The sequence below is a fragment of the Moschus berezovskii genome, chromosome 10 (genome assembly GCF_049115385.1).
Source record: "Moschus berezovskii isolate FMDL1 chromosome 10, NW_MosBer_1.0, whole genome shotgun sequence".
In the NCBI taxonomy this organism is placed as follows: domain Eukaryota; kingdom Metazoa; phylum Chordata; class Mammalia; order Artiodactyla; family Moschidae; genus Moschus; species Moschus berezovskii.
The window spans coordinates 101,584,064-101,598,160 of NC_142469.1; the positions used below are offsets into that span (position 1 = coordinate 101,584,064).

The 14,097-nt window shown below is 48.6% G+C and overlaps 1 protein-coding gene across 2 annotated transcripts in view; it reads left to right on the top strand.

The window, feature by feature from the left end:
* SNX9 (sorting nexin 9) overlaps positions 1-3,761 on the top strand; it is an 87,276-nt gene extending 83,515 nt beyond the window's left edge. The window contains exons 18-19 of one of the 2 annotated variants that reach the window (XM_055432785.2): positions 99-190; positions 2,087-3,761. In XM_055432785.2, the coding sequence (XP_055288760.2) occupies positions 99-190; positions 2,087-2,134 (140 nt within the window). In that variant the 3' untranslated portion in view covers positions 2,135-3,761. The remainder of the gene's footprint in view (positions 1-98; positions 191-2,086) is intronic. The other variant, XM_055432786.2, reaches the window with a different exon arrangement.
* The last annotated feature ends 10,336 nt before the right edge of the window (positions 3,762-14,097 follow it).

Consider the following 14,097-nt stretch of genomic DNA (forward strand, 5'->3'; position numbering starts at 1 on the left):
CCAGCCTGGCTGATGATGAATCATAACTGGGCCAGAGACACAGCTGTGCCCGTCTGCAGTCCAGGGGGCACTGACCGATGTCTTGGTCTTGGTTGCAGCCGAGATGAATCACTTCCACAGTAACCGGATCTACGACTACAACAGCGTCATCCGCCTGTACCTGGAGCAGCAGGTGCAGTTCTATGAGACGGTGAGTTGGCCTGTTCCCGGGGCTCCCTGTGAAGCTGGCGCACCTGTGGTTTTTAACCCTAACTGGGGCCTGGCGTGCTGTGATTCATGGGGTCGCAAAGAGTCGGACACGACTGAGCGACTGAACTGAACTGAGGGTAAAGCATCTGCCTGCAATTTGGGAGACCCCGGTTTGATCCCCAGGTCCAGAAGATCCCCTGGAGAAGGAAATGGCAACCCACTCCAGTACTTTTGCCTGGAAAATCCCATGGATAGAGGAGCCTGGTAAGCTACAGTCCATGGAATCGCAGAGAGTTGCACACGACTGAGCAACTTCACTTCTCAGTAAGCCAAAGGAGGCTGAATACTGAGCAGGGATTTTTTTTCCAATCTCTTTTAACCGTATCTGCGTTTTCCTTTTGAAGAACACTGGGCCAAAGAGGGGTTGTTGTTTTCAAGAAGGAAGGGTGCGGGATGCTGGTGGTGAGCCCCCAAGAAGCCCCTGTTGTCCGGTCCCCACCGCTCCATGCACAGGGGACACTGTGAGATGAGGTCACCCTGCCGGCTACGCTGGGGAAGGCGCCTGGCACCGCGCGGGACTGCACAGGCCGCCTTTGTGTGTGGACGAGGGTTTCCCTTGTGTGCCAGAGGCATTTCAGAAGGAAAACAAAAGCAAGAAGGGGAGTGAAGCCTTAGATGGTCCCATTCAGGAACTGGTGATGAAAATGCAGGCGTTCACACCTCTGCGGAACAGTTTTGTTATTTACCAGGGTGTACAGAAAACAAAGATCTAGCCCATAAGTGGAAACCCAGACCTCAAAGGCAAGTTCTGTAACTTGTTATTATTGACCGCATGTTGGCTGCCATATTTCTTACTAAGTTTTCCACTGTTTCCGTGGTGTCATCCCCTGTGCGTTCAGGGATCAGCAGGCTCCAGACTCACATCCACACACGTGTCCTCTTGTCTGCGGGCGGGCACTGCCACTCGCGTGCCTGCCACTTGGGTTCCTGGAAGGGAGCCGTGGCTCATGTGCTCCGTGCACACTGTCCATGTGTGGTGCACACAGGTGGTTTCAGAGACGAGCTGAAGGTGCAGCCTGTCTCCACACTGTGTGGCGGCAGCAGGGCCTGTCTCGGGAGGTCACAGGTGTCAGGGAAAGCAGGGGAGTCTGGGCCCAGCACGGAGCCTGGATCCTGGGAGGACAGGCTGATGGTCTAGAAATGACGCCACGTGGTTGGAAGGAGCTGGGCTTCCTTTGAGCCACGCACCACCGCCAGCAGTCCCATCTGGGAATTTAGGAAGGTCTCCCCACTGCCAGGTGGCGCTGGTGGTAAAGAACCCGCCTGCCAATGCAAGAGACGTAAGAGACATGAGTTTGACCCCTGTGTCAAGAAGATCCCCTGGAGAAGGAAATGGCAACCCAGTCCAGTATTCTTCCCTAGAGAAGCTCATGGACAGAGGAGCCTGGGAGGTTACGGTCCATGAGGTTGCGAAGAGTTGGACACGACTGAAGCGACTTAGTGCGCGCTCCACTGTCTGGACACGCTCACTTTTATGGGGCTTCCCTGGGGGCCCAGACGGTAAAGGATCTGCCTGCAATGCAGGAGACCCGGGTTTGATCCCTGGGTGGGGAAGATCCCCTGGAGAAGGGCATGGCAACCCACTCGAGTATTCTTGCCTGGAGAATCCTGTGGACAGAGGAGCCTGGCGGGCTCCAGTCCATGGGGGTCACAGAGAGTCGAACATGACTGAGCGACTGACTTTCCACTGCTCAGAGGCTGGGTTGGGGCTGGGAGAGACTAGGAGCATCTGCCAGGGACAGGATTTGATGTCTGGAATGTTTGAGAAGAGATGGGAATAAGAGAGAACCACAGGGTCGCGATGGGAGACATCTCACACTGCTCTGTTTCCCACCAGATTGCGGAAAAGCTGAGGCAGGCCCTCGGCCGCTTCCCAGTGATGTAGGACAGATGGGACGAACGTGGAGAAACGCCGAAGTGCTTCCTTCTGACTTGGGACGACACAATTTGATTTTTGTTTTTCCCCATCTTCCAAAAAGAAGCAAAAAGAAAACCGAAAAAAAGAGAGAGTTGGAAAAAAAACTTGATTTCCTTTATTAAGCACCTAAATGCATCAGTTTTTTAGGAAGAGTCTTTTGTTCCTCTCCACATCCATTATTTAAACCAATGGAAATTGTCTATTTTTGGAAAGTACTTAAAGTTATCAGAATTTTAATGGAAAATTAGGGATTTGGACCCCCGATATTTTACATAAAATTGTAATTTATTAGTCAACCACAGTTCTCCTGTTGCCGCCCAATGTCAGATAATTACTAATTGCTTTCTTAAAAAATGCAAAATATGCCAGAGTAAAAAACATAATATGTTTGTATATTTTTATAACTCCTTTCTACCCTTTGAGAGTCCTATATATTTAGGAAACTCTGCAGGCCTTCCACTGAGATGTTTATAACTCAGACACTCAGTTTTCTCGACAAGAGGAAGCAGGCAGGGGCTCCCGTGGCTCCTGCCCCTCACGTGCCCTGCTGCACGCGTCCCTCCAGAGGACCAGCTCGGCGGAACCCCGGGATCAGAGCCCCCGCGCCCACTGCCCTAAAGTGCCGTCTGCCTCGCATTCCCTCCTGAGCCCGGGTGAGGCTGGAAGGATTCACCCAGAAAGCCCGGGGTCTGGGGGGAGGCGCTCTGGCTCGGCTCCTGGGGAAGGAGCAGCCACGTCTCTGGGGGCAAGCACTCCTCCCAGGCTCTCTGCTGGCCTCGCAGTCTCAAACTGCTCAAGGAGGCATCGTGAGAAGGGCTGGGGAAAGCGTGATTTTGCTACTTGATTTGGATTTTAGACTAGCGGGCCAGTGGGGGTTATTATCTGAAACGAAGAAGCACAGCTGAGCAAGCCTCTCCCGGCTCCACCAGATGGGAAGGTTTTAAGGGGCTGACGAGGGTGCTAAGTCGCGTAGCAGGTGGCCCTCCCCAAGCTTTTACGTGCGAGAAGACAAAGTTCAGGGCGATGCTTTTCCTGACTGTGTCCCAAACTCCAGACAGGATTTTGTCATCACTAGTACTTTACTTAATGGCATAAAGCAAAACAGGGTATTGGCGAACCATCAGCTTTAACCTGGGACGCTCGCAGACACGGTCTCAGCCCCGCAGACCTCACTGCCCTCCACGGCTGCCTGACCGCGCCCTCTCACACCACTGTCCCTCTTCTGACCTGACAGTCACATGATAGGAAATGAAGGTTTTGGGCCAGCACAAACAAAGTGAAACCAAAAAATAAATAGAAGAGGAAATCAAATGAACATGAATATGAGAACTTCTTGTTCTTCACTATCACGGGTTTTTTTTTTTTTTGTTAATGTTTCATAAGTAATTTTCCCTACTTGATTTTTCTTTTATAAAATCTCATAGAACAGTGTTTATGATACAGCCATTTAATATATGTACAAATTGTAAAGAATATGTATAAATGTTTTACACAAATACAAGAGCATGTAGAAGCCAACATATAAATAAATTGTTTAAAAAAAACTGTACAGTAAATTCTCAAGCACTTTTTCAAAATACTTTTTGGTGTTTTTGTGTGATTTTTTTTTTTTGGATCATTGTTTCAGGTTGCCAGCTGTTGAAGAGCATCCAGGTAATGAGTTTTGCCCCAGAGCTTATTTCTCCTAACACGAATTGATAATGCTAATTCCTTAAATGAGGAAGCATGTCAGAGTCACTTGGAGCGGCAGTAAGAACAGATACCGATGCCCAATGTGTTAGGGTTCCCCAGGGAAGCAGAACCTACAGGGAGTGTGTGTGTTCATCCCTTAAGAGAGGTTTCCTCCTCTCGATACCCCATGTCTTACTTCTCTGGTATACATCCCGGCACCTTGTCCTTCCGGCCTGTCCAGGGAGAGGCTGTGGTGCTGCAGCTGTCCACTGGGGGGCGGTATCTGCACGTCGGGCAGGACCCTGGGTAAACCCCGCACAGACTTCTCTTCCTCTGTGGCTCCTGGTGGAGAGCTCCCCGTGGGCCATAGCTGCAGGCAGGAGGAGAAGGCGGTGTCGCGGGAGTGGGGGCCTTGGTGTTTGGGCCACGTCCTCGTGTAATGTGAGCCTTCAATGCTGTTTCCATTCAGTGAGGGAGCACCGCTGTGCACACTCGGCCTTACGGCTGGTGGCCAGGTAACACCGTGTCTTGATGGGCAGCTCAGGTCTCGTGTTGACTTGCTGGCCTGTGCTTAAGCGTTCCGTCTGTTTCAGGCAAGAGCTGTTTCTCAGAAGGAAAGTCATCGTCTATGGAGGACGGCAGGGCTGTGCTCCAAACCCCGAGGCCTACACCGAGATGCTTCCACCAAAGGCTCCAGACAGCATCCCTTTCTGACACTGATGTTTTGGGTACCACTGGATCAGCTGGATCACGTGACCCAAGCCGCAGAGTAGGTCACACAGTGGCCTGATCCGTGGGAGCCTTCTCTTGTTCTAGGGCCCAAATGGCCTAGTCAGTATTAACATACATATATTGATTGTCTGAGGAAGGGACCAGGAAAATAAAAAAGGATTCTAAGAAAGAGAGATGACATAGGACACTTGAAATAATGTTAGCTGACTGTGACCCAGGAAAGCTAACTTGAAAGGCAGTGAAAAATGTGTCCATTGGATGTTTGTATTTGGAAGATTCTCCTGGAAGTTGCAAAATTTTAAAAAACTAATGAAACTCCAATACTTCAGCCACCTGATTGAAGAACTGACTCATCGAAAAAGACCCTGATGCTGGGAAAGATTGAAGGTGGGAGGAGAAGGGGACAACAGAATGAGATGGTTGGATGGCATCACCGACCCAATGGACATAAGTTTGAGTAAACTCCAAGAGTTGGTGATACAGTCCATGGGGTCGCCAAGAGTCAGACACGACTGAGCAACTGAACTGACTGACTGAATGTATATTTCATCCTCTATGGGTTCAGACACACTGTGTGCGTCATATAGGATATATTGATGTTCTGATTTTTAATTATGTGTATCAACCTTTAGCTATCGCAAAAGATAGAAAATTTATGAGTTTTATAAATCTTGACAATGTAAACAGTGTAGCTAAGTATCTGGAGAGGAGAGGTAAAGGCATGGTGGAGAAGGTCTGTCTATCTGTCAAGCATATGAATCCGGTTGCCTGTCTCCAGTAGCAGCACGTTGAGGAAGTTGGCCTCCTGTGAGGTTGGCAGGTGTTGGAGTCCATAAAAGACACAACTCACAAGGCTCTGGATGGAATGAACGTAAAGATGGGAGATCAAAAATGAGTGTCGTTCCCGACAACCTGTGAGAGGTGGTCTGCACCCACCCGTATTGTGCAGCAGGGAACAGACCCTGAACCTTCTTGCCTGGGAACAGAGGTTGCAGTGGGATTGACCAGGCACTTAAGCAGAACAAAGAAATACATGTCAAACCCAGAACAGGGTGAGATAGTCCTGAATAAACAGATAGGCCCACACAGGCCATGAGAGGAACTCCATGTAAAGAGATGTCCCAGGCTTGAGACCCCTCTTTCGTGGCTATGCAGGGGTAGAAAAACTGAGCCCCTGAGACTGCCTTTCCCAGCACTCCTGGTCTACGGCCTCTGTGGAGGGATTCAAGTGATCCCGTCTAAAGGCTGGGAATCCAAGCTATTAATGTCCTTTATTTAAAGTAGTAAAAGTACGCAAGTAACTAGTTTTGTGGTTGAACAACTGCCAAGTGGTACTGATGTTAATAATGTGGGAGGAAAGTATTTTTTTCCGGTGCGTGTTTCTTTTTCAACCTGTTTGATTTTAAAATCCTCTTCTCCAAAGTAAGGAGAGTTTGAACTCTTTTCCCAAGGGTCTCTAGCTGGCCTTGTCAGCTGTGCCAAGAATACAGTCCTTTCGCTTTTACCCAGGCTGATTCTCAGCCTGTTTGCAAATGTCCTTGATGAGGTAAGGTCTTCTGATAAGAATAGCAGGTGTGTTTACTGCTTGCTATAAAATGCAGGTTTCCCAAGCTCCAGTTTCCTTGCTTGTCACACAACCCACTGCAGGAGCGGGCGTCCCTTTGGCGCCCCCTAGTCGCCACCGATGGACTTGCAAGATAGTGGGTGAAGCGACCTGCTGCCTGTACCATTAAGTTACCCCACTTGCTTCTGACTCAGGAGGCCCTTTCTCCTGCCAGCATCCATGAAACAGCAACAAACTAACCTGCTTGTAAATAGAGCAAAATCAAATCCTATACCCAGCAGTTAACTTCTGTAAGGAAACATTTTTTAAAAACTAAGAATAAAAGGGAAAAAAAAGCCACCAAAAAATATACACACTAGCAGAGACCGTTAAAGGATGAGCTGTAATCTTTCACACTCCACCGGCAAACAGTATAAAAGAGCCAGGGGAGGAATTCCCTGGCGGTCCAGTGGTTAGGACTCAGTGCTTTCACTGCTGTGAGCCCAGGTTCAGTCCTTGTTTGGGGAACTAAGATCCTACAGGGCTCAAAGCGTGGCAAAAAAAAAAAAAACGGGAACAAATTGAAGTTTTAGCAAAGCAGAAAGAATATTTTTTCTCAGCCTTACTGAGCTATAATTGCTGTGCAACCTTGTGTGAATAGAAGACACACCCCATAATGATTTGTGTGTATATATTTGCAAGAGATAACCAAGGTTAGTGAACACTCCCATCACCGCACATGTTTATAGTTTTGTGTGGATGAGAGAAGTTTGAAGATCTGCTCTCATACAGCTTTCGTGTGTATCTAGCACAGTATTTTTAGCTGAAGTCTCCGTGCTGTCTAAATGCTGTTGACAGTTCAAAGACCAGCACCAGGCCAGATTGTCCGAAGGCCATTAAACCTCTGTGGAGAAGATTGTTTAGCTTCTGAGTCAAGACTAAGTTCAAAGGTCTTTAGTAATACACATCCATATCTTAAGTCAAAGAAAGTTGTAAAGTTCAATTAAGCGATCCATTCATAGCATTCAGAGAACTCTGGGGGGGAGAGAAAGAGAAAAATGTGTGTACCAGGAACCTGGGCCAGACATAAGTTTGAAGCACTTTTCTTTCCTTAATGGTGAGGGCCTCTCACCTGGCTCATCCCCAGGAGCTGCCCTGATGAATCGGGAAGGCCCAGCAGGTGAATGAATCATCAGTTCCAGAGAAAAGCCACCGACATCACCAAAAATGATGTTGTTTCACCAGGAAGCCAGAGTCACGCACTTCTCCAGGTATAAGACGGTGTCAGGGCATGTGGTGGTAAGTGAGGGCACGACGGCCATCCACCGTCAGATGCCTGGGGTCATAGGCCACACACAGCCCCGTCACTTGCCCTGAGAGCATCGGCTCAGCCAGAGGTAACCTTGTCCTCGGGAGACACAGTAGGGACGTTTACTGAGGACGAACTGGTGGGTAGGAGCCGAGAGGTTGCTCTGCACCCTCCAATGCACAGAACAGCCCCCACGGAAAATTACCCACCCGAAGTGTCTCTCTCTCTTTAGTCACTAAGTCATGTCCAACTCTGGCAACCCCGTGGACTGTAGCCCGCCAGGCTCCTCTGTCCATGGGATTCTCCAGGCAAGAATTCCGGAGTGGGGTGCCATTTCCTTCTCCAGGGGATCTTCCCGAACCCGGGTCTCCCGCACTGCAGGCAGATTCTTTACCAACTGAGCTCTGGGTGAAGTGTCAATAGCACCCAAACTGAGAAACCGTTTGGGACTTCACCGGTGGTCAGTGGCTGAGACTCCATGCTACCAGTGCAGGGGGCCTAGGTTCGATCCCCGGTCAAGGAAGTAGATCCACATGCCCCAACTAAAAGATGCCTTGTTCCGCAACTAAGACCTGGACAGCCAAATAAAAACAAATACTAAACTAATAATTTGAAACAAAAAGGCAAGCAGACAATTGCAATCTGCCTGGAGATCGGTAGATGTTTTCAGGGACGTTCAAAAGGCATTCAACAAATGCCTGTGGATGAGGATAAAAAGCTGTCATCAGTGAAATCTAGACATGCGCAGGGCAGGGCAGGGCAGGAACCGTGGGCAGCCGGAGGCTCTGAGGCTGACAAAGCAGCACTTGGACCAGGAAACAGGACACGAGCTGAGACTGAGCTCCAGAGGCTCCTTGGGGGGAAGATGCTGAGTGATCTTTATATAAAATTACATTTTTCTGAATTGTTTTAACAATGAGCTTGTTCATAATTCAAAAAAATCTAATGTATAACATGGTGACTCTAGCGAATGTTGCTGGACGATGTGTAGGAAAGGTTTTAAGAGTGAATCCAGAGGATTTTCATCACAAGGAGAACATTTTTTCCCCTCTTTTCTCCTTTTTATTGTATCCATATGAGATGATGGATGTTAATTGAACCCATTATAATCATTTCTTAATATGTGTAAATCATGCTGTACACTTTGAACTTACACAGTGATGTATATCAACTGTTTTTCTATAAAAATGGGAAAATGTATAAAAATACATTTGACATCACTAAAAAATGTTTTTCAAAGCTATTGGAATGATCTAGTTTCACAAACCATCTGTTTCCTGGTATTATTAATACCGACCATGAACTAGGCTCGGTTCATCTGCTGGTTCAACCCCGTGAAATGGGAATCGTCAAAATTTGAAGACCTTCCCTCCGGTGAATGTAGAGAGGTCTGAATTGTAAGTGGGAGCCCTGGTCTTCTGGTCCCAAGTCTGGTACCAACAGTCTGCCACCTTCAACAAGTCATGTGAGCTCTCTGGATCTCAGTCCCCTCAGCCCCGGGGTGGCCCAGCAGAACGCAGGGGTGTCCAGAGCCCTGACCAGCCCTGGGGCCTCCCTGAGGCACTCACACGAGAGCAGGGAGCTGGGTGCAAGCCCACCGCCCATGGCTTCAGTGCGGGTAGCGCTGCCTCCCGAGGGACCCCTTAGGGGACCCAGCCCCAGTGCGTTTAAGGGCAGGGCAGACTGCCTGCGTTCCTCACTCCTCAACCCTGCCGATGCTAAAGCTGGACCGGCTTTTCGGCATATCCCAGCCGACAGGAGACAAAGGCGAGCTCACCAGGAGATGCTATCCAAGCTGAGTGTCCAGAGACCCTCTTTTTCCTACAAACCTCCTTGATCTCAGAGTGGTCAGCGGGTGCCAGTCGAGCCCACAGCAGTTAGTGAGGGGCAGTGCAGATACCAGTTCTCTCTTCCTTAATGATCACTGCTGTCCCTGCTGTTACAGTGGGGAAACCAGGGCAGGAGGAACACCCCCACTCCCACTCCACACCTACCAGGCACCAAGTTCGGAGCCTCAGTCAGCACGCACTCGTGCCCTTCAGCTTGACAAGCGCTGATCCTTCACAAAATGATATGCCTCTAAAGTAACAAGGGAAGGACCTCCCTGGTGGCCCAGTGGTTAAGACTGCAGGCTTCCAATGCAGGGGGCGTAGGTTCAATCTCAGTTCGGGGAACTAAGATCCCATGTGCCTCGGGGCCAAAAAACCAAGACATAAGATAGAAGCAATATTGTAATAAATTCAATAAAGACTTTTTAAAAAACGAGTCTACATTAAAAAACAACTTTAAAAACAGAATTTAAAAATACAATGTTAAAACCCAGCAAGTTCTGTGATCTCTCTGCTAACCAGGGTGAACATTAGGAGAAGACAGTCATCGTTTCCAAAGCTTTTGAAGTTACTGCTGGCGCTTTGGCAAGCACCTTCCTTTGGCACGGCTTGCAGCAAAGTCCGAAATGGCTGAGACTCTGTGAGCTTATTATTTGAACATTAAATCCAATATCACGTGATGCACCGTGTCTGGAATGTGAAGCACGTGGCAGGCCGAGAGTGAGGCCCGGAGCCTTGTTGAAACTGAGCCCGGGCTGGGGGCAGGGCCGCCGCGTCCTCCAGGCTGAGGGGACAGCTCCCCCACTTCCCACCCCCGCTGCCCAAGGAAGATTATTCTCCAAGTCCCTTCTGTTGTCTGGGTGTGCATGCATGGTCAGTGGTGAAGTCCTGTCCGACTCTTTGCAACCCGATGGACTGCAGCCCACCAGGCTCCTCTGTCCCTGGACTCTCCCAGGCAAGAATAGGGGAGTGGGTTGTCATTTCCTGTTCCAGGGGATCTTCCCGACCCAGGGACCCAACTCGCATCTTCCTGCATCTCCTGCATTGGCAGGTGGGTTTCTTTCCCACTGGTGCCCCCTGGGAAGCCTTCTCCGAGTGGCACCCAGGTAATTTTGGCTGTCAGATACTATTAGTGGATTTGCCATCAGATGTAACTGATGAACTGGTGAAGAGGGAAAGGGAGGGCTAATAAAGGAAGTGGTGAGCTCAGGGCCGCACCTAGAGTGGCACGTTGGGTGATCCTCCATCCAGGTTTCCCTGCTCCCCGGGTCCTTCCCAGCCGGGTACGGAAACCTCAGGCTGCGTTCAGTTCACTCCTTCATTTAATAACATTGGCTGTGATGATTACTGCTTCACCTGGATTCCCGAGGAGACGCCGTGACTTAGCTACCGAGGACCTTGCTCAGCCCAGGGCACAGCAGGCAGAAAGGCCAGGGGTGGGGAGAGGGGGCTGGACGCATAGAATGGAAAGGCGGTGAGCAGGAGAGACGGTTCCCTCCAGTCCAGGCAGGAGACTGGACTTGTGGGGGGACACACATGAGCCCCATCTGCAGGGACGCCTTTCTGAGATCCCCAGTAGCCTGCAGCAGGGGGTCTTCCCACTCTGGCTGGCGGCTCTGTGACGTATTCCCAGCCCTCTGTGAGTCCTGGGAGTTGATTTCTGCTGGTTCTATCACTGTCCTCCCGCAGTGACCTCACAGGGACGCATGGGACGATTTTCAGCCAAGGCCTTGTCTCTAGGGGACGCAGGTGCCGCTCTCTAGAAGACGACCCCCCTCTCTCTTTAGCTTCCCTCTCTCCTGAGCTCTGCCCATCTCATCCTAGCTGCCTTCATCTCCCCAAACTCTGATCTGCCTCTTCAACTCAGTGAGACCACGAAACTCTATGTGGCTCCCCCTTCCCGCTTCTGGGCCTGGAATCAGCATTCAGGTAGCATCTGGGGACACCATAAGGCTCACCTGTTCCTCTTCTCGTGATGATCAAGGTCCTGTCGAAAGTCTGAACTCATTTCTCCTATATTCTCTTTTTCTCTTTATGGAAGAAGAGGTAACGTACCCTCTGTTACCCCATCAAGGAGAGCAGAGGAAGTGGAAAGCCTGTCATTTATGTTTAAAGTCTGAAGGGAGTGGTGGTTCCCTGTCCACAGAGAACATCCCGGCACAGCTTTCTCAACATGTACTTTCCAGCCATATTCTCGCGGTCCCTGTGGCAGACTTTCTAACTTTATCATCGTTTGGCTCAACTTCCCTTGTGGCTCAGCTGGTAAAGAATCTGCTGCAATACGGGAGCCCTGGGTTTGATCCCTGGGTTGGGAAGATCCCCTGGAGAAGGGAAAGGCTCCCCAGTCCAGTATTCTGGCCTGGAGAATTCCATGGACTGTATTAGTCCATGGGGTTGCAAAGAGTCGGACACGACTGAGCGACTTTCGCTTTCATTTCAGCATCATTTGGTTCTCGACCGCCCCTGTGCCCACCGAAGGACCATGCTTCCTCATCTCCCTAGAATTAGGCGTCATGGTGTGACTTGCTTTAACCAAAGAAACGTCGCTGGGAGCATCCTGTGTGCTTCCTACTGCTCCTCTCAGCCCGTCTTTTCTATCATGCAGTGAGAGTGTGGATGTAAGGGGACTGGAGAGCTGAAGCACATGGAGGAGAGAGGGGCTGGGGGGCACTGGGGACCTTCAGCGGGATTTGCAAGTGCAAGGCAGAGGCTCCTGCCATGCTGACCTACTGAGGCCTGGAGTTGTTTCTTATGCAGCGTGAACTACACCAGCCTGAGTCTGAATGTTCCCCTAACCCTAGACACCCGTCTACAAACAGGTTGGTCTAATGAAGCAGGAGTTTTTAAAAATATACCATAAGAAAAGTTATCAATCCACCAGGAAAAATGAGCAGGAAGAAGCAACACTTTACAGAAGTAAACAAACCATTTTTTTTTTTTTTTGAGATAGAATTCTTTTGTTGATGTATTTGAATCGCTTCCAGAAGGCTCAGTCCATTGTCATTCAGAAGGGTTTATACTTGCCTTGTCTCGAACCTAAACAGAATGGAAAACACTTAGCATCAACGGTAGATATTTGTCTACAGCAGGAGACTTGACTCTCATAAACTGAAATTTTTCTGTGAGGAGCCATCCTTCCTTGGTCCTCTTCTATTACATGAGGTCAGCTTTGCTTTTTTCAGCGCCAAAAAGGAAATGTTTTTGTGGTTACGGTTTCCTTCCCAGCCACCTGCAGAGGTAACTTTCCTCCCAGTTTTATTGAGATGTAATTGGCATATGATACTGTATGAGTTTAAGGTGTGTAGCAGAATGACTGACACATGTGTATATTGTGAAATGGTCACAATACATTAACATACATCACCTGACATAGTTACAAGTTTCTTTTTTCTTTTTCGTGTGATGATTCTTTTTCGTGTGATGAGACCTTTCAAGAGGTACTTTGGGGGCTTCCCTGGTAGCTCAGTGGTAAAGAATCCACCTGCCAATGCAGGGGACACAGGTTTGATCCCTGGTCCAGGAGAATCCCACAGGCCATGGGGCAATTAAACCCATGTACCACAACTACAAAGCTAGTGGAGGTGATGGAATTCCCATTGTTCAAATCCTAAAAGATGATGCTGTTAAAGTGCTGCATCAATATGCCAGCAAAACTGGAAAACTCAGCAGTGACCACAGTACTGGAAAAGGTCAGTTTTCTTTCCAGTCCCAGAGAACGGCAATGCCAAAGAATGCTCAAACTGCACAGTTGCACTCATCTCACACGCTAGCAAAGTAATGCTCAAAATCCTCCAAGCCAGTCTTCAACAGTATGTGAACCATGAACTTCCAACTTGCAGATGGAAGTTCCAGATAGAACTCCTAGAACTTCAAGTTGGATTTAGAAAAGGCAGAGGAACCAGAGATCAAATTGCCAACATCTGTTGGATTATTGAAAAAATAAGACAGTTCCAGAAAAACATCTAATTCTGATTTATTGACTGCCAAAGCCTTTGACTGTGTGGATCACAACTAACTGTAGAAAATTCTTCAAGAGATGGGGTTACCATACCACCTGACCTGCCTCCTGAGAAATCTGTATGCAGGTCAAGAAGCAGCAGTTAGAACTGTACATGGAACAACAGACTAGTTCCAAATCAGGAAAGGAGTACGTAAAGGATGTATCTTGTCACCCTGCTTATTTAACTTATATGCAGAATGCATCATGCAGAATGCATTATGCAAAATGCCAGGCTGAATGAAGCACAAGCTGAAATCAAGATTGCATATCAATAACCTCAGATATGCAGATGACACCACCCTTACAGCAGAAAACTAAGAAAAACTAAAGAGCCTCTTGATGAAAGTGAAAGAAGGGAGTGAAAAACCTGGCTTAAAACTCAACGTTCAAAAAATGAAGATCATGGCATCTGGTCCCATCACTTCATGGCAAATAGATGGGAAAATAATGGAAACAGTGAGAGACTATTTTTTGGGCTCCAAAATCACTGCAGATGGTGATTGCAGCCATGAAATTAAAAGATGCTTGCTCCTTGGAAGAAAAGCTATGACCAACCTAGACAGCATATTGAAAAGCAGAAACATCACTTTTCCAACAAAGGTCCGTCTAGTCAAAGCTATGGTTTTTCCAGTGGTCATGTACGGATGTGAGAGCTGGACTATAAAGAAATCTGAGCACCAAAGAATTGATGCTTTTGAACTGTGGTGTTGGAGAAGACTCTTGAGACTCCCTTGGACTGCAAGGAGATCCAACCAGTCCATCCTAAAGGAAATCAGTCCTGAATATTCATTGGAAGGACTGATGCTGAAGCTGAAACTCCAGTACTTTGGTCACCTGATGTGAAGA